The 23407-nt window shown below is 42.8% G+C and overlaps 1 protein-coding gene across 4 annotated transcripts in view; it reads right to left on the bottom strand.

Annotated features, from left to right (window-relative positions):
• OSBPL6 (oxysterol binding protein like 6) overlaps positions 1-23407 on the bottom strand; it is a 690319-nt gene that overhangs the window by 132696 nt on the left and 534216 nt on the right. For all 4 annotated transcript variants that reach the window (XM_085645216.1, XM_085645218.1, XM_085645217.1 and 1 more), the window contains 2 exons: positions 21952-22089; positions 719-782 (listed from right to left, as the gene is read on the bottom strand). In XM_085645216.1, the coding sequence (XP_085501342.1) occupies positions 719-782; positions 21952-22089 (202 nt within the window). The remainder of the gene's footprint in view (positions 1-718; positions 783-21951; positions 22090-23407) is intronic.

Raw genomic sequence — 23407 nt, forward strand, 5'->3', positions numbered from 1 at the left:
CCGAGGACCAACGGGGGACATCGGAAAGCGAACTCGCTTCTTCGACTTCTTTTTGTGTCGTCTCTTACCCAAATCCGAGGGCGAAGACTTAGAGCCTGAGGAGCAACGACTGCGGCCCCGCGAGCATTACCGAGAATGGTCCCTGGACCTGAACGGCGCTGGGAGGAGTGCCGGACCTCCAGCAGCTGCCGGCGCCGCTCCCTCAAGGCCTTCGGGGTCATGGCCCGACAGGACCGGGAGTCTTGGTCCGTCTCCAGGCAGTAGAGGCAAACATCGTCGGGTCCGCCACCGACATACTGCGACGGCAGGCCCCACAAGACTTAAATCCAGGCATCCCTACGTGCACCAAGGAGAACAGGAGACAAAAAGTCTCAAAAAGGGTAGTCAAAAAGTGACTAAGGTACGTGCTCTAACCGGATCTGCGCTTGCTGGCGCGGAAAAAGAAAGAACTGACATCAGCACGCATGGGTGGCGCCTAAGTAGTCTCCGTGACGTTATCTCGGCGCTTACGACGCCAGCGACGGATGCAGAGCCGCACGACGCCACCTACTGACACGCAGGGGTACTGCTAGCAAAACTTTCCCGATCCAGTCTGACGCCTGGGGATTATTCTAAGGTAAGGAATCTATCACTAACGTGTCTCTTTCAGATATTTAGACTTAAATGTACAGTAGGATCAGATGACTCAAAACAAATTATTCAGAATCAACATAAATACCTTGCCAGAACACAAAATTCTTTGAATCACAGTGACACGCAGAAATGGGAGGATGGTGGCTGACCTGGAAAATAAGACACATCTGTGGTCACTCATATTAATGCATTTTGAAACATGGTTTATTAAACATAGTTCTTTAAAACTCAAAAAAAAAAGAAAAGTACACGTCCATCGCTTTAGAAAAGTGCTTGAAAGAATATTCAACATCATCCAACCTACCCACCGACCTGCGGAGGAATCTAGAAAGGTTTACGTATGCACAAGCAATAGTCACACTAAAATGCTGAATATGCTCCCTTTCTTATTAAATAAAGTGTTTGGGAAAAGATGAGAACTGTGTGCCAAATTAATGGCACATAGACATATGTTAAGGGGCAGAACAATATCTGGAGTGAAAATTCATAATATTGCCCTTCTATACAATAACAAAGTTATTAATTATGTATTTAGCAACTTGTGTTAGTTCATTTTTAAAACCCAAACATCTATGCTGAGAATGAGATCCTGATATCAAGCCAAGAAGATACTGCTAGATGATTACCTTTTTTAACATTAAATATATATTATCTACTGGCGGTCGCCAGTAGATAGTTATAGTTAGGACCGTGTTTCCATAGGAAATCTGAAAATTCTATTTTGAATAACTTTGGCGCCGGTTGACGAATCCTCGCAAATTTTTCAAAATAGGTGGGGCGCTCCGCTCCGCTCCTACCCTGAAAGTCTCGGGGTGATTAGTCAAGCGGGGGCCGAGAAAAAAGGGGGGTCCCAAAACGCATTTTCCCCATGCATTTTTCCATAGGGACCTTTAGTCCAAGGTACAGCCCGAACGGCTGAACAGAATTACTTGAAATTTGGCAGAGAGGTAGTCCTCAGGTCAGGGATGTGCCTTTTGAATATCTGGAGTCAATCTGTTCAGTAGTTCCAGAGAAAATTTCAGTTAAAAGTACATATATGCGCGAGCGCAATTCTGATTGGTTGTTGGATGTCAGTAAACATTCGAATCGGTCGAAATCAGGTCACCATTTTGTCTCTCGCAGTCTGAGGCAGTGAAAAACAAAGGTGGAGAACGTGAAAAGGGGGCAGGGTGGACAGTTCCTGACCCCCTAGCCTTTATCAGGGGGTCACTGAAGGACCCCCAAGGGTGAAAAAAACATTTATTTTTTTGACGAATAAGCGCGGGGTGCGCGCACGGCACGCACAACGCATTGTGGGTGCTCGGTGCGCAAAGCGCACCGAGTGCCCACAGCGCGCGCACGGTGCACGCACGTTGAAAAACCTGAAAAAAAATATATTAATAAATACATAACTTAGCATTTAAAAAACCGTACAAATTCACTTAAAAAACCATAGGTTTCACACACGTTATAGTTAGGAATTAGCATTTAAAAAACCTTGCAAATTCACTTAAAAAACCATAGGTTTCACACATGTTATAGTTAGCTGGACATTTCCCTCGTAAAAAACCAATGAAATTCCCCCGTTATAGTTAGTGCAGGCAACTATAACTCACGCGACCGCAATCCTCTGCTGATGACGTCAGATATTACATCACTGTATTTAGACACCTATTTACCCATGTCTTCTTCCATTAATCTTTAGCTATACATATATTACAAATATTTATTTTTCAGAAAGACACATATGTAATCAGTGATGTAATATCTGACGTCATCAGCAGAGGATTGCGGTCGCGTGAGTTATAGTTGCCTGCACTAACTATAATTTCATTGGTTTTTTACGAGGGAAATGTCCAGCTAACTATAACATGTGTGAAACTTATTGTTTTTTAAGTGGATTTGCAAGGTTTTTTAAATGCTAATTCCTAACTATAACGTGTGTGAAACCTATGGTTTTTTAAGTGAAAAAAAATAATATATATATATATATATATATATATATATATATATATATATATATATATATATATATCTATCGCGCTTAGTCTCCAAAAGCAGCCGTGATATTCACTGCCTCAAATCAGAGTGCGGACCACAAAATCCATTACGCCATTAAAAGTTATTATTCAGCCTCAGCTCACACGATCGACATGACGCGTTTCGGTCCCAGAAGGACCTTGATCACATGACGCGCTACACATCTCGCGGTGTCTTAAATTGTGTTTTTTTGCATTTTTTTATAATTCATTTAAATGGGACATGCTAGTGAGGTTCGATTCGATCATAGACATAGAGGAAATTTCACATGTGAGTTTATACATTTTCGAATTATCACATTTTAGTGTGCAAATAGCAAATAGCAAATTGGTAAAATTATTACAACAATGCTAAAATATCTACAATAATCGACCTTGTCAGTTTGATGTACATATTTGTGTGGCCAGTTTTAACATTTTAATTAGACATTGTCAGTCAAATTTAAAAAATCAATCTCATTTAAATAAATAAATAAGCTAAAAGCATAAATATTGCTGCTATGTCAAAAAAACTTTTCCTTCTATATGGCCATAATCATTTGCGTGTACAAGTACATATATATGTATAAATGTCACCAAGACCGTCCAGGTATAAATACCATGTAGCAATGTGTCTAAGTAGACTGGTTATATTTTGGACACTATGGTGAAATCAAAAAAGGTCCTGATCAGTATTTAACAACCTCATATTATCTTATTTGCATGTGGGGTAAGTGTATGTGAGGAGAAGAAAAACAAAAGAAAATCCTTTTCTTACCTAAAGTGCTTAGTGCTGTGTGTACATTTTATCCCCAAAATCAAAAAATGATTTTTTAAGTTGTTTAAAAAAAGAAGAACCCGATGTGTTAGTGTGGTTATTTGAGAAGTGCAAATATGCACAAACGGCATAAGGAAATATAGAATATGGACATAGTGTTCCATCCTATTAGTTTTATTATAGATCTGTTTTCCTTAAATTTATCTGGTTTTTCCCATGAGGCTCGATTATTGGACAGTAAAGCTACTTATTCAGATTTAACCCCGATTTAGCTATGACGAAAGATGTTAGTGACAGAGATTCACAAACACGTGTATAGGTCTTCGGTTTGGTTGAGGCCATTAGGGTGCTTAGTATCCAAATTTAGGATATATCTGGTTTCTAATTGTCTAAGCGCTCTGACCCTATCACCCCCTCTTTTTTTGTGTGGAATGTTGTCGATCAAAAAATATTTTAACAGAGTGGGATCGGATTTATGAAGGTCCTCAAAGTGTCTAGCGACAGGGTACGCTGAGTCAGAATTCTTAATCGCACTAAGGTGCAGGAGTACCCTCTTGTGCCCTTGTAGGATAGTACTACCTACATACCTTAGTCCACAGGGGCACTCCAGCACATAAATGGCATGATCTGTTTTGCAGGTTAGGTATTTGGTGATTGGGATTTCTTCTTTGGTAAAGGGTGTCTTGAAGGCAGTGGTGTTGACGCCCTGTTGACATGCTTTACACGATTTACATCGAAAGAACCCCTTCTTTCTTTGGCTTAACCAGGTGACTTGAGTCTGATTTTCCAAGTCATTCCTGACTAATGCATCCCGCATGGATGGCGCTCTGCTGAAGGTTATTGACGCTCTTTTAGGGAGTAAATGGCCTATGATGGGGTCCCCCAACACAATAGGCCAATTTTTGTTGATTAGATTTCTAAGGGTTCTGCCCTGTTTGCTGTAGTTCAGGATAAATCTAAATTGATCCTCAGTTCCCTTGGCTACTCCTTTTGTTTGAAAGAGGCTTGCTCTCTCAAGATCATTGGTTTTTTGAATTGCTCTGTCAATAACCTTTCTGGAGTATCCTCTTGCCAGAAATCTGTTTTTACTGGCGGCCTGTACCTGTATAAGGTCCGTGTGGTCACTACAAATACGTTTAAGACGCAGCATCTCCCCATAGGGGATACTCTGTATGAGGTGCTGCGGGTGTGCACTGCTGGCATGAAGTGTTGAATTGCCAGCTGTTGATTTTCTATGTAGTGTATTGTGGATCTGACCCTCCTTGATATAAACCTGCACATCTAAAAAGTTGACTGATACTGGACTGATATCTGCTGTAAACTTAAGACAAAATCCTAAACTTACTACTTTTGGTATTCACAGAAGTTAGGATTTTGTCTTAAGTTTATCATAAGACAAACTTAAGACAGACTTAAGACAGTCTTAAGACAGACTTAAGACAGACTTAAGACAAACTTAAGACAGACTTAGGAGAGACTTAAGACAAACTTAAGACAAAATCCTAACTTAAGTCTTTCTTAAGTCTGTCTTAAGTTTGTCTTAAGTCTGTCTTAAGACTGTCTTAAGACTGTCTTAAGGTTGTCTTAAGGTTGTCTTAAGACAAACTTAAGACAAAATCCTAACTTCTGTGAATACCAAAAGTAGTAAGTTTAGGATTTTGTCTTAAGTTAGTTCTGTGAATCGGGCCCTTGGTTTGCATCAACATTTGGATTGTGTGTCTTATGATCCTGAGAGCACACTTACTTGGATTATTGTGTGATATATATATAAACAAGATGATTCCAACTTCCAGCGCGCTCTTAACCGATGCAGGCAAAGCGGGTAGAATCCAGCCCGTGAATTAATCCAATAATCAAAAAAAGATGCTGCACTCCAGAGATCCGTATTCTAAGGTTTATTTCACTACCACTACCACCAATGCGTTTCGACATGAGGTCTTGTTCAAGGTTCAGTGAACAAGAGCTTGTGTCAAAACTCGTTGGTGGTAGTGGTTGTGAAATAAACCTTGGAATACGAATCTCTAGAGTGCAGCATTTTTTTGATTATTGAATAAATATATATATATATATATATTCACTTAAAAAACCATAGGTTTCACACATGTTATAGTTAGCTGGACATTTCACTCGTAAAAAACCATTGAAATTCCCCTGTTATAGTTAGTTCAGATAACTATAACTCGCGCGCCCGCAATCCACTGCTGATGACGTCACAAATTACATCACTCATGACATGGTCAGTGGCATCACTCATGACATCACTGATGACATCATCCTTGTGATAGAGTGGCGGTCGCGCGAGTTATAGTTATCTGAACTAACTATAACGGGGGAATTTCAATGGTTTTTTACGAGTGAAATGTCCAGCTAACTTTAACGTGTGTGAAACCTATGGTTTTTTTAAGTGAATTTGCAAGGTTTTTTAAATGCTGATTCCTAAGGTTTTTTAAATGCTAAGTTATGTATGTTTTATTATATTTTTTAGATATATTTATTTTACAATAAGCTACCTATGTATATAGTTATAGATTGACTGTATCCTGTAATATGGAATGGCTCGTTTAAAATGTTTTTTTTGTTTTTTTTAAGGTTTTTCACCGTGCGCACACCGTGCGCGCTCCACGCGATTTTTAGAAAAAAAAAAAAAATGTATTTTTCATCCTTCGGGGTCCTTCAGGGACCCCCTGACAAAGGCTAGGGGGTCAGGAACTCTCTACCCTGCCCCCTTTTCACGTTCTCCACCTTTCTTTTTCACTGTCACACACAAAACACACAAAATGGCGGCCGACACTTCCTGATTTCGACCGATTCGAATGTTGACTGACAAGTAACCACCAATCAGAATTACGCTCGCGCACGTTATGGTGCGCGCACCGTGCGCGCACGGTGCGCGCTTATAGATATATATGTGGAACTACTGAACAGATTGACACCATATATGGAAAAGGCACATGCCTGACCTGAGGACCTCTTTGCCAAATTTCAAGTAATTCTGTTCAGCTGTTCGGGCTGTACCTTCGACTAAAGGTCCTATGGGAAAATGCATGGGGAAAATGCGTTTTGGAACCCCCCTTTTTTCTCAGCCCCCGCTTGACGAATCACCCCGAGACTTTCAGGGTAGGAGCTGAGCGGAGCGCCCCATTAGTTTTGAAAATTTCGCGAGGATTCGTCAACCGGCGCCAAAGTTATTCAAAATAGAATTTTCAGATTTCCTATGGAAACACGGTCCTAACTATAACTATCTACTGGCGACCGCCAGTAGATAATATATACATATATTTTGCACACCCACATATATACATATTTTGAAATATATATGTGTGTATATCTACATATATGTGTGTGTATGTATATATCTATCTATATCTGTATATAACTATCTATCTATCTATAGATCTATATATCTATGAACAGATAGAAAGCTACATTCACGGAAAAAAACAAAAGATTAAAGTAATGTTATAGTTAGGTGAAAATTACAGTGACAACGTAGCACTTTAATCGTACAAAACCACTGAAATTCACTAATTATAGCTATCTCAAGTAACTATAACTCGAGCCCTAAGGTAACTATAACTTGCATCCCAAGCATAGTTTTCTCATCCAAAATGTAATTGCAAATCCTGCAGTGATATTATCAATGAGATCAACGAAGATGTTATGAGTGATGTCATTATGTGGGGAAATTAGCAGTGCATGGCAAAGGCAAGCTGTTTTAGTTACCTACGTTGTTTTCCGTAAATTTCTAGCTTTTTTTTAATGTAATATAATACATAAATCCAACACTCCCACCCCCGCAGGCAGCCAACCTCATGCTGCCCATAGCCTTTGGCAGTGCATGGCATGGGATTGGGCGCAGGGCATGACCAGCGTCCAAACTCTGCTGGCAGTCAACCCCACGCCGGGCATGGCCCCTGTGAGCAGGGAGGTCATGTCTGCTCCCACCCGGTGGGGGTTTTTAAAATGCTCCCGCTAGGTGGGAGCAGAAATATGTGGGCAGGGAAACTACTGTGTCCCAGGGGTGGGCTCCTAGGGAAACAGTACTTGAGCTGGCCATGAGAGATGGGGTTCCCAGGGCCTTTACAGGCTCAGGGGGGCGGGGCGCACCCTACCCTTCAATTTAATACTGACCCCAGGGGATGGGGTCCCAGGGGCCAATTAAGGCTTAGGGAGGTCTGGGAGCCCCTCTCCCCTTTTTGGGGGGAATTCGGCCCAGACGGATGGGGTCACGGAGCCTTTTGAGGCTCAGGGAGGAGAATTGCGCACCCCCCTCCTCTTTAATGTTACATCGGATCAGGGTATGGGGTGCTCAGCACCTACTGAGGCTTGGGGAGAGGGGTTCCCAGGGCCTTTACAGGCTCAGGGGGGCGGGGCGCACCCTACCCTTCAATTTAATACTGACCCCAGGGGATGGGGTCCCAGGGGCCAATTAAGGCTTAGGGAGGGGGCTGGGAGCCCCTCTCCCCTTTTTGGGGGGAATTCGGCCCAGAGGGATGGGGTCACGGAGCCTTTTGAGGCTCAGGGAGGAGAATTGCGCACCCCCCTCCTCTTTAATGTTACATCGGATCAGGGAATGGGGTGCTCAGCACATACTGAGGCTCGGGGAGAGGGGCCGTGAGCCACCCTACCCTTAGTATTTATGTCAGCCCTGGGGGATGAGGTTCCCAGGGCCTCCCAGAGGCTCCGGGGGGGCATATGTCCCCCTCTCCTAATTAATGTTTTGCACCAGTAACTCCTCCCCTCCCTGGGGGCGGGGCATATTTTATAGTAGCGTGGGAGCCTGCGTTTTATTTTTTTTACATTTTACCTCGGAATCTCCAGATCTGTCAAGTCTGCGGAGCCTCTGCAGCTTCATGTATATAAAGTGTTTGAGCACTAATTACTCAAAAACTAATGAACGGATTTACACCAAATCACAAAAAGCACTCTTTCTGGACCAAGATCTAGATTTCTGCTAAATTTGATGTAAATCCATTCTGGCGTTTTGGGCTGTCGCTGTATCCAAAGTTCCTATGGAAATAAGGAATGGGGACCCCCCTTTTTCTCATCCTCGGCTTGACGGATCACTGCAAAACTTTCCATTCACAAACTAGGCAAAAAAAGAGTACTATTTTGGATAGTTTTGTGAAGGTTTATCAACTGGCGCCATAGTTATTAGCAACTCAAAGAAAACAAGTTATTTACCTGTAACTGTAGTTCTCCAGTATTGGAAACCGTTGTCAAGATGGGAGTCCCCGGTATATCAAAAAAGCAATGCTTAAATCAATACAAAGTAGAAAAAAGGCCTAGGCCCATTTCAGTTTTGTAACCCATAACTCTCGTTTTGTAAAAGAGACCAAAAATAATCCTTGAACCAATCAGGACTCTTCACCCTCTAAAACACTTCTGAGAGAACCTTAGACCTTCAGATTTTCCGAGCACTTGTGCCCAAGATAACCCTGTGCAAAAAATTAAAAGGTGAGCCTCTCAGGGAAAGAGGGGGGGTCGCATGTGAATCTATGAAAGTTTCCAATACTGGAGAACTATAGTTACAGGTTACTAACTTGTTTTCTTGCTCCAGTATTGGAACTTTCATAGATTCACATGCTTGAATCATAGTAGCTAGCAGTACGTAGCACATTTTATTCTGCATGAACGTAAACATATGCAAGAGTGTGCTTTAAATTGTCCATTTGTAGGGAGCAACAGCTTTACCGGAGAAAACCATTGAACTCCCCATTGTTAAATATTCCATGCTTAAACTCTATAATTGTAAACATCACAGAGAATAAACAGTTCTTTTGGAAACCACTACATTATAAATCTCTACACAATGAGAAAAGCATTTATAATAAAATGTGCATATTTTAACAGTAAAAAGGAAGGAGGGATGAAAGAGAGAGCTCACCATCACTGGAAAAGGTTTCTCAGCACTGCCTGTCCCACTGCCACATCATTGTCAGTGGCTGCATCCAGGCAGTAATGCCTGGTAAAAGTGTGTGTACTATTCCAGGGAGCAGCCCTGCATATATCCTGGATAGGTACTCCAGCAAACAACGCAGTGGATGTAGATACAGCTCTCGTCGAATGAGCACGAACCTGTGCTCCCAAAGGCTTCCTGCTGCATGATGGCAATATAGGATTGCACTTGAGATCCACAGAGCAGTTCCTCTTTTGGAAAGAGGATAGCCCTTTCTGGATGCTCTGAAGGATACAAAGAGCTGTGACGATTTGTGAAAAGCTTTAGTTCTCTGTAGATAAAATTTCAGACAACGCTGGATATCCAGTGAATGGAGAGTCCTCTCCACTGCAGTAGTCGGTTGAGGATAAGAGGCTCATTCAAGTGAAAGTCTGATGGTACTTTGGATATAAACTTTGGATTAGTTCGAAGGACTATCTGATCCTATTTGAACAGCAGAAAAGGTTCCTGTATGGTTAGGGCTTGAATGTACCCAACTCTCCTGGCCGATGTGAGCGCCAGGAGAAGAGCCACCTTCCAAGACAAGAATTTAAGGTCCGCCCTGTGAATGGGTTCAAAGGAATGCTTCATGAGTTGCCATAGCACTATATTCAGCTACCAGAGAGACGGCGGAGGCTTGACTGGGGGAAAGGTATGAAATAATCCTTTCATGAAATGGTCCTGATGAGGTCCTTCTATAACGGGATATAGCGGTTAGATGAATTTTTATTGAAGCATGTGCTAATCTAGATTTCGCTAAAAGTAGAATGTAAGGAAGGATCTCATGAAAAGCAGATCTTAGAGGATGAATATTAGACGACTAGCACCATAGTCAGAATCTTTTCCATTTCATTCTGTACGTCTTATTCCTACTCTGTGCTCTGGCATTTCAGAGAATATTCCTGCACTCAGATAGTACTTTTAGATGTTGAAATTCACAGTGTTCAGGAGCCATGCTGCTAAACGTAGTGACTTGGGGTCTAGATGAAGCACTTGTCCCCGCGACATCGTCAAGAGAGTTGGAATGGACTGAAGGAGAATCGGTTGAGGTTCCGACAGAAGGAGAAGCACTGTGAACCAGTGTTGTTATGGACCACCATGGGGCTATCAGGATCATTCTGCACGTATCTCTCTTGATCTTCATGAGAAGACGTGGTAGTAGGGGAATCAGCAGAAAGGCATAGGCAAAGACACCTGACCATGCCATCAAAAACGCATTCCCCCAGGATCCCTGTTGGTGACGCCAACTTGCAAAGAAACAACATTTCTTTTTCTGAGCTGTCACAAAGAGGTCCACTGTTGGTTTGCCCCACTTTAGAAGGATACTGTCTAGGGTTTCCTATTCAATCTCCCATTCGTGGCAGGTTGACTTGAGTCTGCTTAATGTGTCTGCCTTGACATTTTGATCCCCGGGAAGGTGTTCTGCTTTTAGCGAGATTCCATTCTGAACTGCCCATTTCCAGATTCTCTGCGCCTCCTGAGATAGGGGGAGAGATCACGTGCCGCCTTGCTTGTTGAGATAATACATTGCTGTTGTGTTGTCTATCCTGATCAGCACAGCCGAGTTCTTTATCCTCTGCAGAAAAGCCAGCAATGCTAATCTCACTGCCATGAGTACCAATAGATTGATGTGAAGTTGTTGGTCTTGACTCTGCCAACGCCCACTGACCTGGAGGTCTTGAAGGAAGGCCCCCCAACCTTCCAGGGAAGCATCGGTGGTGATGACCTGTGGAGCCGGCATGGTGTGAAAGGAAAGGCCGACTGAGATATTTTGACGTTGGGTCCACCCAGACACGGCCTATATCATACCTGGTGTGATTGTGATGACATCCTCGAAGGATCCCACAGCTTAACGCCACTGCCGATCCAGTTCCTCCTGTAATGGACACAGCCTTAACCGGCAGAAAGGGACGAGAGGGATGCATGAAGACCTTGTCCCCAGGAGTAACTTGTAGTGTCGTACTGAAAGTGACTTTTTTCTTGCGAATGCTTGGGACAGAGAGATTAGCTTCTGCTGTCTCTCGAGAGAAGGAAACACCCTGTTTATTGTGGTGTCCAGAATTGCCCCTAAGAACGTAATGCTCTTGGAAGGATGGAGAGAAGATTTCCCCTTGTCCAGAGTCAGGGCTAATTCGGCCAACAGTCTTGTGCATGCCACTGTGGACGACTGAGCCGCTGCATGTGAAGGTGCTTTGATCAACCGGTCGCCCAAGTACGGAAATACCTGATGCCTTTGTTTCCTCAGAACAGCCGCCACTGGAGCCAGACACTTTGTGAAAATCGTTGGGGCGGACTTGAGGGCAAACGGCAGCACCTTGAACTGGTAATGGCTTCCGGCTACGACAAATCGAAGGTACTGCCTGTGGGAGGGATGGATGGGGATGTGAAAATATGCATCTTGTAAGTCTAAGGTGGTCATATGATCTCCTGGGTTTAGGAGTAGCAGAATGTCTTCAAGGGAAACCATACGGAAGGACTGTTTTTTGAGATAAGTATTTAGAGCTCTCAGATCCAGGATAGGACGCCATTGACGAAAGTTCTTGCGAACCAGAAAGAAACGGGAATAAAATCCTTTGCCCCTAAGGGAGATTGGCACCGGTTCTATTGCTCCTTTTTGGAGCATTGTTAGAATCTCTAAGCGCATGAGATGTAGATGTTTGACTTCCTGGCGTCCCGGAGGAGTACAAGGATGGATCTGAAGGAACTCCAATGTATGGCCAAATTGTATTAGATTGAGGACCCACTGGTCGGTGGTTATTTTCTGCCACTGGTAAAGATGAAAATAAATGTGTCCCACCTGGGGAACTTCTGGGGAGGAAGGAATAAAAATAGCTGGAGCCTGAAGCTTGTCATTGACGTCTTGAGGTGTCTTTTCCCTGACTACATGTTTTTCTTCTGGGAGCAGATCTAGAATACGACCCTAACTGCTGCTGTCGTTGAACATACTGCTGACGGTATGGTTGGGAAGATGTAGTGTAAGAGGGGTATCTGTATTGTTGGTATCCTCCTCTGTAGGATGAAAGGCCTCTTCCTCTGGCTCCTCTAAAGGGGACTTTCCGATATTGTAGTATCCCTTGAGCCTTCGCTGTATCGGTATCTTCCTTGATATCCTGCAGCGCATCGTCTAAATGCTTTCCAAATAAAGCCTCTCCATCGAAAGAAGGGTCCAGGAAATTATTTTGGACCTCGGTCTAAATGATGTTGCTCGTAGCCATCCTTGAGGGCACAAAAACGATCCACCCCCACAGGGATCTGAAAGCTGTAGTTGTGATATCCATCGCACAATCTATTTCTTCTGCAGAAGCTCTCTCACCCTCCTGGAGAATTTTCTTTACCTCTGGTCTACTTTCCTCTGAAAGCTGATCCATATACGGAGCCAGGTCACACCACATTTGTCTGTCATATCTGCCCAATATGGCAAGGGCATTAGCCGCTCTGACCAACAGAGCTTACTTTGAGGAGAATCGCTTACCTGCGTTATCTAGGCGTCTGCCTTCCCTATGCAGCGGTGTTGTAATGGGTGCCGATGGATTTTTGGATTTCCATTGAGCTGCTTGGGAAATAATGGAATCCGGTTTGGGATGGCCCACCAAACAGGCAGGAGTGTCCACTGGGGCCTTATACTTCTTTTCCAACCTCGAGGGTACTGGTGTTACTATTGCTGGTGTTTTTATGACCTTAAGTCCTTCCTCCCATACCTGACTTATTATCGGGATGGCCCTTAAAATCATATAAAAAACACTCCATCTGTGTAGCTGCCATAGGTAGGTCAAATCTTTTTGTAGCTCTTTCCAGCAAGTTATAAAATCTACCAATATCCTCTGGAGGTGAGTCAACCAGTACCGGAGAGGAAGAAGAGGGCGTGGGAATGAGGTAGTTATCCCATTCTCTATCAGTATCTTTAATTTCTCCCTCCTCTTGGTCGTTGTCTGTAGTAACCGGATCCTGTTGATGGATTGGTGGAGGCAATCTCTTTAAGATTCCGCCAGCACAACTTGGCCCCTCATCACAGTAGATGGTATAGATCATGGGCGTGGAACTGCTGATGGCATTTCTTGAGATACAGGAGCTGGTGGAAATCTCTTCCTGAAATCATCCAACATGAATTGTAGGTCCGTCAACAAAGAGGACAACATGCAAACCACTTCCCCCTGATAACTCTGGTGGTATTTTTCCTGAGGAGGGCATTGATATTCGCCCTATTCCTCATCAAAGTCGTCCTCCTGACACTTAATGTGCAGCTGGGATGGGCTACTTGCATAGCCATAAGGTCCTTTGTCTTCTTCCTCAGAATCCTGCTCTTCTAGCAGGTGAGATGGCAAGAGAAGCGTAACTTTGCTAGGAGATGTGATTTCAGGCATAATTCTCCCCCTAGCGATTTCTGACGTTTCCGGTGTTTTTCCCTTGTCGGCGAGCCCGTAAACGAGATCGCCAACGACACCATCATCGAAGTTGCAACCGTCAGCGGTAACTTGGAAACCATTAGCGATGGTTTGGCCACGGTCGACGACGTGGTTACTGTCGTCGTAATCGTCAACGACCGAGCCGTCAGCACCGTAATTGTCTTCGACGCCACCATCGATGATACAGGCATCAAAATTGTTGTCGACGGTGATAAAATCTCCATCAACGGTGACCCCAACTCTGCCGTGGACGCTTAGACCTTTGGTAGCAGGCGAATATCACCCTTCGTCGGCGACGACATAGATGGTTTCTTCGTCGACGTTCCCGTCGACGATGAGGATTTCGTCAACGTTTTTACTTCAGGAGGCACTGAAGAAGGCTTTTTGAAGGAGTGCATGACCTGAGGGGGTGTCTAAGGCGGCTCAGAACTCGCCTTTTTAGCAGTTTTATCCCCGAAGCATGTCGTCTCCTCTCCTTTTCATGTCTCTGAGGAGATTTTGAGGGACTGCACCCATGAGACCCCTGAGTTGTCTTTTTAAGGGCTTTTCCCGGACGCTCCTCAGAACAATGGGTATGTGGTGATCTTCTTCTTTTATGGGACCTTCTGGATGAGGAAGAGGATGCCTCTTTGCAGTCACTAGAAATTACCTCCTTTCTGGCTTTTAGCTTTTGAAACCATATCACAAGGTGTCCCTCATGGTCCTGTAAAGTCTTACTAGAAAAGGTACGACATAGCTTGCAGTCCTTTGCTTGATGGTCTGGATAGAGGCAATAAATACAGTCCTCATGAGGGTCATCAGTATAAAGCCTCTTCTTGGAGCAGGTAGCACAGGCTCTAAACAGACCCTTTTTCTCCTTTCCTGACATAATAAAGTCAGAGTGATCACCAACCAGTACTGAAGAAGAATCCTGCAGATGAAATCTGAGAGGAAAGCTAAGAATACTCCAAAATCACTAATTATCAAGAGAAAACTGAGCAGAGCTCAGAGGAGACTCCCTAGCACAACATGCAGTAGAAAATCTTAAGGTCTAAGGCTCTCTCAGGAGTGTTGTAGAGGGTTTAGGGTCCTGATTGGTTCAAGGATTTTTTTGGTCTCTTTTACAAAACAAAAGTTATGGGTTATAAAACTGAAATGGGCCAATGCCTTTTTTCTGCTTTTTATTGATTTAAGCATTGCTTTTTTGATATACCGGGGACTCCCATCTGGATGACGGGGAATGATTCAAACATGTGAATCTATGAAAGTTCCAATACTGGAGTAAAAAGGCATTTCCTATGGAAACACAATCTTAACTATATCTGCCCAGTGGCAATTGGTTCACCCGCACGTAGGTGGATGAGGTCTTGATTAGAGGGTGTTTTGTTTTTGCTTCTTGAAACGACTCCCGCAGCCGCACCCTCCATGTTGGATGTAGCAGTATGGCCAGGAAAGTGATCATGTCTTTGGGAGTTTCTGACGCGAACCAAGAGGCTGACTGGAGAGGAAAAATCCAACGGAGATCCTTGAGGGGAAATAAAGACGAAGCTGAAGAGTGGCAGTGTCAGGGAGTGACTACGAGGAGGGAAGGAGGTTCCCAGAGTGTGAGACGTGGCGTATCGACCGGTAGAATGAACAAAGCAGCGATGTCATTGAAAGAGTTTGATGCGGAGCGACTGGCGGCGGTTAAGCACATCTTCGATGACTCGGAGGAGGCGGCTGCCGCGAGTAATGTCAGCGGGTCGGCAAATGTGCTTCCAGATATAGATATTCCAGGACTTTAGAGTTCTGCTTGAGCAACCAGGAGGCCTGGTAACTTTAGCACCTAGCCATTCCTGCTTTTTCAAACAGCAGGCCACCCATTTTGCCGATCACTCGCCCCGCCCGAAGTTTAGTTCTAGTGTAACCCCGCAGACTGCATGGTTTAACCACGAGTGCAGGCAGCTAAAACGACAACCTTTGTCTACACTCAGATCCAATAAAACTGACCTAGTAAGAGATCTGAGATGGTCCTATAAAGAAACCCAAGATAGAGCAAAAAGGGAGTGTCATCAGAATAGGTGGAAGCATATTGGGAAGGCATGTGCCCGCAAAGACTCAAAAACGTTGTGACTCCAAGTGACAAGGGTGGACGTTAAGACGCCCCACCATCAACAAATAATATTTCAATATCCACCTGATACAATCATTTTAAGCTATTGTATGCAGGACCGTGCCTGTCTGACCTGGTAACACCCCAGTTAGATTCACCTTTTTCCATGGAGCTCTTTACAAGAAGCGAAATACAGTCTACCATCAATTCAATCGCTCAAGCTAAGGTTCCTGGCCCTGATGAGATCCCTAGCATTGTGTTCTTATATGACAGTGAAAATTGGTCGGCTTACATCTTGAGCCTGTATAACACTATTGCAGGGGGTGCCCCAGTACCTCAGTCATGGAAAGTAGCAGAGGTGATCTCCATCTTCAAAAAAGGTGACAGGTTACCCAGTAACTACAGACCGATTAGCCTCATTGACTCCATTCAAAAAAGTGGTCTGTTGTGCGCTCCTGGTTAAGATACAGGACTGGATCGGTGAGAATAACATCTTAACTCCCTTCCAAGCCAGCTTTAGAGACAAGACGGGAACAATAGACCAGGTGTCCCACTTTCCCCTCCTTTTCTGGAAGACTGTGGTCATTGGCCGGGGGAGTTTATATGTGGCATTCATCGATCTAAAAACTGCCTTTGACCTTGTCCCCAGACAGAAACTGTGGCAAGTCCTAACAGATATGAAGTTGCCACCAGAAGTTTTATCTTTAGTCATTCGCCTCCATGTTGCAAACTTCACCAAAGTCCACTGGGGTAATCAAGGCCAGCTCACCAATTCAATTGACGTCTGCAGGGGTGTCCGCCAAGGGTGTGTTTTGGCTCACACACTCTTTTACCTGTATATGAACAAAGTTGTGCAGTATCTACAGCAGGTGCCAGCTGATGCACTGATGTTGGGGAGCGAAAGGATTGTGACACTCCTGTTTGCAGACGACACCCTGCTAGAGTCCGAAACTCCAGGGGAGGTTCCAGCTATTGCTTAACCGATTTAAGGATTTCTATAGCTTACGTGGTCTAGTGATTAATACTTCAAAAGCAACATTTGTGACGATCAACCCCACATATCCTACAAGGGAAGTCCAATTCTGGGAGACACCCTGTTTGAGAGAGTTAGCATCTTTGAATTCCTGGGTGTAACTATAGCCGAAGATATGTTCTGGAAACCTCATGGGGCCACATTGGCTTTGAAGCTCACACAAACAGTAGGGGCCCTGATTAAAGAACATAGTACTTCCTACAACAAACCTGAGGCAGCCCCACAGCAGATATATGAATCTAAAGCAGTGAGTTCAGCTCTATATGGGGCAGAGTTGTGGGGCTTCGAATTGACGGTTGATCACTCCAGAGCCGAGAACACATTTCTGAGGAGTATAGTCCAGTTACCTCAGAGCAAGCCCCTATATCCCTTAAGGTTAGACTTGGGCAGGAAATCGATGGCTGACAAGGCTGAGCGAAGACCACTGCTGTTTTGGCGGAGGATTAGGTCCACCCCTGAGTTAGGGTCTTATGCCAAGATCCTCGAGAAAGTTATCTCTCTAGATAAATAGAATAAGATAGGGTGGCTAAGGAACATAGCACGCCTATTAGCCAACATTTGGTTAGAGGGCCACTGGGAAAATAGGGACACCACTTCACTCCCTACCAAAGATCTTATTAAAGCGCAGTATTGGGGTTGGGTAGCTCAGTTTGCAGTCGCCAACCCCAATGGGGGCTGGTTAATTGTAGAATTCACAGATTTTAAATCACTTGCCTCCCTGGAACATTTTTTGGACATAATTCACGTATGTACTGATAGGAAATTATATATGCAGTTCAGGTTTGGCATGCTTCCCCTCAAGGCCTTCACTAGCTCTTGGTAAAACACCCCAGTGTCATCTCAGTTTTGCTCAATTTGTACTGCTACTACAGAAACATCAGCACATGTTCCATTTGCTTGTCCAGCCAATTCACGTCCAAGAGCTAAGTGGCTCACGCCTGTATGCAAGCAGTTGGAGACACGCAATAATGCAGAAGCCTTGCAAATATTTAGATCAAACCCAAGACCAGTGGCAGCCTGTGTAGTTGCAAAGTTCTTGGGTCACATGTGGGGCATAAGGTTGAAGCTGCTGCAAACAGGTTGAGGATGAGGAGAATATTGTTTCTTAATGTTTTTTAAACTATTTAAAGCATCAGCAGTGTAGCACACCATTGTGGACGATGCCAAGATGTGCATTGATTGCATGCCAAATTAACAATGGGAACACAGCAGACCCTTCTGGAAAACAATGGCTCCAGTGAGGTTTTTGTTGTTACTGTTCTGGTTGTGCTAGATAGAGGGATGCCCAGCACGTGAACTACAAACTTGACTCTAGTCCTAGTTGGCTTGTTGCTCCTGCTATGAGACTTATGTTTTAATCTAGTTTTAATCTTTTATGTATGAGCCGAATTGCACATTGCACCTTCATGGCCTCGCTATGCATGCCATGTCTTATCTACATTTTAAACAGGTATGAATGAGTTGTACTGTACATCATACTTTTATGGTCGTACGACCAAAATAAAGTTTGATGATGATGATGGTTTCCAGATACAATGACTATTAAACAAAAAAATGAGCATGCTGGAAAAATTGGCTAAAAAAGAAATTAGTAAGTGATGGGAGCTGACCTCATTGATGCGGTATTTGGAGGTTAAGAGGGTACTAAGAGGTTTAACAAAACTCATGGTCCCTAAGTATGAAGTCACACATTCTGGATTGTTGGAGGAATGGTCCGAATTCACTGCCAAATCCAGTAAATGTATGATAGAGATATTGGTGAAACATGCTGAACTGGACCTGGCAGGGATTCATGGTGAGTTAAGAGTTTTAAAAAATTAGATTAAAAAATTGGAAGATCAAGGTGCAGTGAAGGAACTACAGCAAAAAATGGTGTAGTGATTGCGAAAATATGAATATGAGGTCAAAGTTAAAAAACAACAGAAGTTTCAGAGAGACAAACGTGATTATGCGGAAGGACGAATATTAACTTTTGCAAGAAAATATTATATTTAAAGAAAGGAGAAGGCAAGCTTTGATATCTACAGGATCAAGTTCCAACATTAGCACAGACAACGATGATGGTGACAATCAAGCATGAAGAAGCATGACTTTGGGTTTTCACAACGAATTTCGCTTGTTGGAACAAGTCGAAAAACCAAAGAAAGACCGACCCCCCTAAGAAGAGGAAGACAGAGGGGAAAAGGAAAAGACGCAAACAGAGGCATTGGATCAGACGAGGTGACAGCAGGAACACCACAGAACAAGCGTGCAACATGCCAGAAGAATGGAACCGAGAAGAATAAATGACACTTCTCAATGTATCACTAAGAAGTCTCACTAAAGATGAGGTATCTCTTTTGGAATTAGGACTTTCATTTTGTCAGACCTCAGAATTTAATTATACACAGGTCAGAATCGACCTTTATCTGTTTATAAGAAAATTAAAATTGAACAAAATGCATAAATTGTTGAAGGCTAAACCGAGTATTATTTCAAAAGACATGGCCACATGTTACCTACAGATTGGGAAAGTAGAGGGGCTCGTTGCTCTTAAAACCTTATATCGTGAAAGTGAAGGAGAAGTTACTAATGTGGAGATAGAGCAAGTGATGCAAACCATCAGGATTGCTACAAGAATTGCCAGTGGTAGTGGTTTTAAATCTAAATCAAGTGCTATACCTACCACTACCCATGATAATCTAGATGTATTCCATGAGATGGTGGCTAAAGACCTAATGAGACTGAGGAAAAATGGTGGTATAAATATTGATAATCTCACAGAGGAACAGAGAAAGGCACTGCAATTCCTTAAGGAAGATACTTCTAATGTAATAAAGAATAGTGATAAGGTAGGCAATGTCGTCATCATGGAATCAAGTGACTATAAGCTAGAGGTGATGAGACAATTCGGAGATATAGATTGTTATGAAGTGATCTCAATGGAAGAGTATAAAGCCTCCATCAGTTCCTATCAGTCCCTTTTGAAACCATGGATGGAAGAGGACATTTTAGATCAATAATTTTTAAAGCTCAGTTTATCCTAGAATTCCATCATTTTATATTTTACCCAAAGGGCAAAAAAGCCTGATTAATTTTCCAGGGAGACCTATCGTCTCCTCCAATGAGAGTTGTGTTTAGAGAATACTGCCATATATATCGATACCTTCCTATTCTCCTTTGTAAAAGCCCTTCAATGGTGATTTTATAACAAAGATTCATAACTTGGTTTGGTCAGATATTTATTTGATGACAAGACTGACGTGATTGCACTTTATACGTCTACTGATCACACATTTGGAACACGTGCTTGCAAATGTTTCTTGAAAACCAGACCAGCATGTTTTCTGGAACATAACAGGATGCTTATCAAGATGATACAAATCTGTCTAAAAGAGAACATATTTATGCATGACGAGATCCTGTATTGACAGAAGGTCGGCACCACTATGGGCACCTACTTCTCCCCCAGCTTTGCCAATCTGGTGATGGGCTGGTGGGAGAAGCAGGTGGCTTAAGCAGATGACAACCATGAATTTGTGCAGAATGTTTTAATTTGGACTCGGTATATTAGACAATTTGTTTTTATTATGGGATGGAACAGGGGAAACAGCATATGAGTATATAGAAAAGCTTAACAATCCTCTTAAATTGAAATTTACTGCATACATTAGTTCCAGTGAAATAACATTCTTGGATATACTATTGAAGATTAGTGATGGTAAAATCAATACATCTGTATACCGCAAAGACACAGCTGGAAATATAACTTTGCATTTTAAAAGCCACCATCCCAAGAATTTAAAAGAAAGTATTCTGTATGGGGAATCTCTCAGATTAAAAAGAATATGTAGTCAGGAAGAAGACTATGATAAACAATTGGCAAAGATGAAGGGATGATTTCTGAAAAGAAGATACAGCTTCAAAATAGTAAATTTGACTACGAGGAAATCTAAGAATTTAACTAGGAACCAGTTGCTGTATCCTAATGCCAGACCAGAAAATGAAAAGTCTGTAACTCAATTGATTACATGCTTTAACTCTATGTCGCTGAAAGTGAGCCAAGTGATTAGAAGACCTTGGCCGATAGCCAAGTGATTAGAAGACATTGGCCGATAGCCAAGGGTGATAGGAGACGAGTTATCAAGGGCACTGCCTATAACTTATAGGAAAGGGAGGACCCTTGGACATGACATTATCCGTAGCTATTACATCAGTAATCGTAAGCAAGACACATGGCTGTCCAAAACAAAGGAGTATATTCAAAATATTGCTGCTAGAATGTTATAACAGAAACAAAACTGATAGTGTTTCAGAGTCTGTAAGAAAGTGCATCCCCTTTAAAGTGGCATTACACATCATATCTTCTACAGCCCAAAATTTTTTGTAATGAGTAAGACCGTCACAACACATGTGCCGCGCAGTGCCCTGAGGTGGGAGGACCAACTGTAAATAGAGGACCCTTAATTAAAACTTAGGAAATGGGGCTATTGTGCCTTCAGAGTGTGAGGAGCCCTGCTTTGGAATTCTAGCTCAATTAATCTTCGCAGCCAATTAGCCTATCTTAAATTGTGTATAAAAAACAAAAAACTGGGATTTTCTATTGCAATCAATTAATTAATTATTTAATTTGACATTTGCTTAATCTGTTCCTATTACGCCATGGGAACTTTATAGGGTGTATGCTCAAAAGCTACACTGTTAAAGCAAATATAATTCCAGTGATGTCAACAAAGACAACCAAGCAATCCAATCATCACTAAAAAAACAAATAATCCTCACACATGAACATTCTGCTTAGAAGGTTACGGGGTGTCCAGGGTTTATGGTCTCACTATCCTGTGCCCTCTTAGTAACATAGTTAGATTGTATTCAGCCCATATTAGATATTACTTTTTTGCACCTTTTGTGAGGAACTCCAAAATCTAACATGAGGATTGAAGGGCAGCGGTGCTCATGAAAGAACTCCTTTTTTGACATATCTATAGGCTCTGCCAGCTACCGACAGGAGTCACCCCCATCCTCCCACTAAAAATGCAGCATTGACGCTTTGGATGGAACCATTCATTTCCAAGAAGGGCAACATTTTTGACAGTTCCTACTAAGATAATGGACTTACCTGCTCAGAGAAAAAACGAAATCCTTTGTCTTCTCGCACACATTCATACGTCTCCCCAAGCATAGGATTAAAAGGCTTGCTTCCTGCTCTGTAGTAGGTAGAAGCATATCCTGAAACCGCGAATGCAGCAATAAGTACCTGTTCAACAAGAAAATACACATGGGTATGCAATGTAAGGAACTGTCGAGTACAAGAGAACACAATGTGGGACGTCGAGCTGCATCTTAGTAGTGTAATGAAAAACTAATTACATGATTAATGAATGTGTCACCAATTTGGCGTTCCCACTGTGGCGGCTCCTCTGCTAAGGCAGAGGAGCGCCGCTCCGCTGCATTTTTTGCAGTGGAAAAAGGAAAAATAAAATGATAATAACACTAAGTTATCATTTTATTTTCCCTTAGTCGTGCAGCTTTGCGGAAAGGGCAGGGCTTGGCTGTCATCACAGCCAGCAAGGGGAGGAATGGTGGGCACTTAAGTGAGCATGACGGTTTGGCCGTCCCTCTTGGGCCTGCCAAACAGTCCTGTGCACTTTGCATGTTCCGCACCAGGAGGAACATGCACAGACTCCCTGTCCCCATCTGGGCGCCAATCCACGGCGCTCAGACCAATCACAACGCTGCGTTGTGATTGGCTCAAGGGAGCCTGTGTGCTTCTTGCTTCAGAGGACGATGTGAGGCAGAGGTATGACAACAAGGTTAGTCACAATTTAATTTATTTTTCAACCCGTGCTACTCTGTGGAAGCCGTCACTGTGTTCCTATCTAAGCAAGAGGGTCTGCAATGCTATAACAGGTCAGGAAGCAGGAAGAAACATGGTTTCCAACTTGCTTTTGTTAGCTTTTTAATCTCACATGTCTGTACTTTTTTCCCATTATCTCTGTACTGGCATTTGGAAAACTATATGTTTTTATACATTACAAACGGTTGTGAAAGAATAATACAATACAGTAATCTTCCTCAAACTAGATACATTTTAAACAGCTTCCTTTGAACCATGTCTTTAAAATACTTAAAAAGTATTGGATGGATATAATAGTAGTGTATAGTAAAAAAAAAACTTTGCTTATGTTAATGAACTGTATATTTAAAAAAATCAAGTTAAGTAATGCAGTGTCATAGAGGACCTGTACATTAGTTTCTTAAAGACACAGTTTTGCTTGATATATTTAGTAACTGCTTGGATTTAACCACATAGCTACTTTCACCTGAGTACACGGGCGCTAGAATCTAGAAACATATTAAAAAACGCATTGAGGTTTCCACTAAATTCACAAAAGTTGTGGTATGCAATTGTTAAGGGCCCACGCAAGCTCATCTCCACTACTGAAGAGCTAATCAAATTACAAATTAGGATATCACTACTATTGTCAATACTTCTACCACTGACGCAATTAACACTTAATTCATAGATCACATTAGTGACAATAACTTCTGCTATCAGGAGTTATATATTAAAT

Source organism: Triturus cristatus, chromosome 3_1 (genome assembly GCF_964204655.1).
Source record: "Triturus cristatus chromosome 3_1, aTriCri1.1, whole genome shotgun sequence".
NCBI classification, from domain to species: Eukaryota; Metazoa; Chordata; class Amphibia; order Caudata; family Salamandridae; genus Triturus; species Triturus cristatus.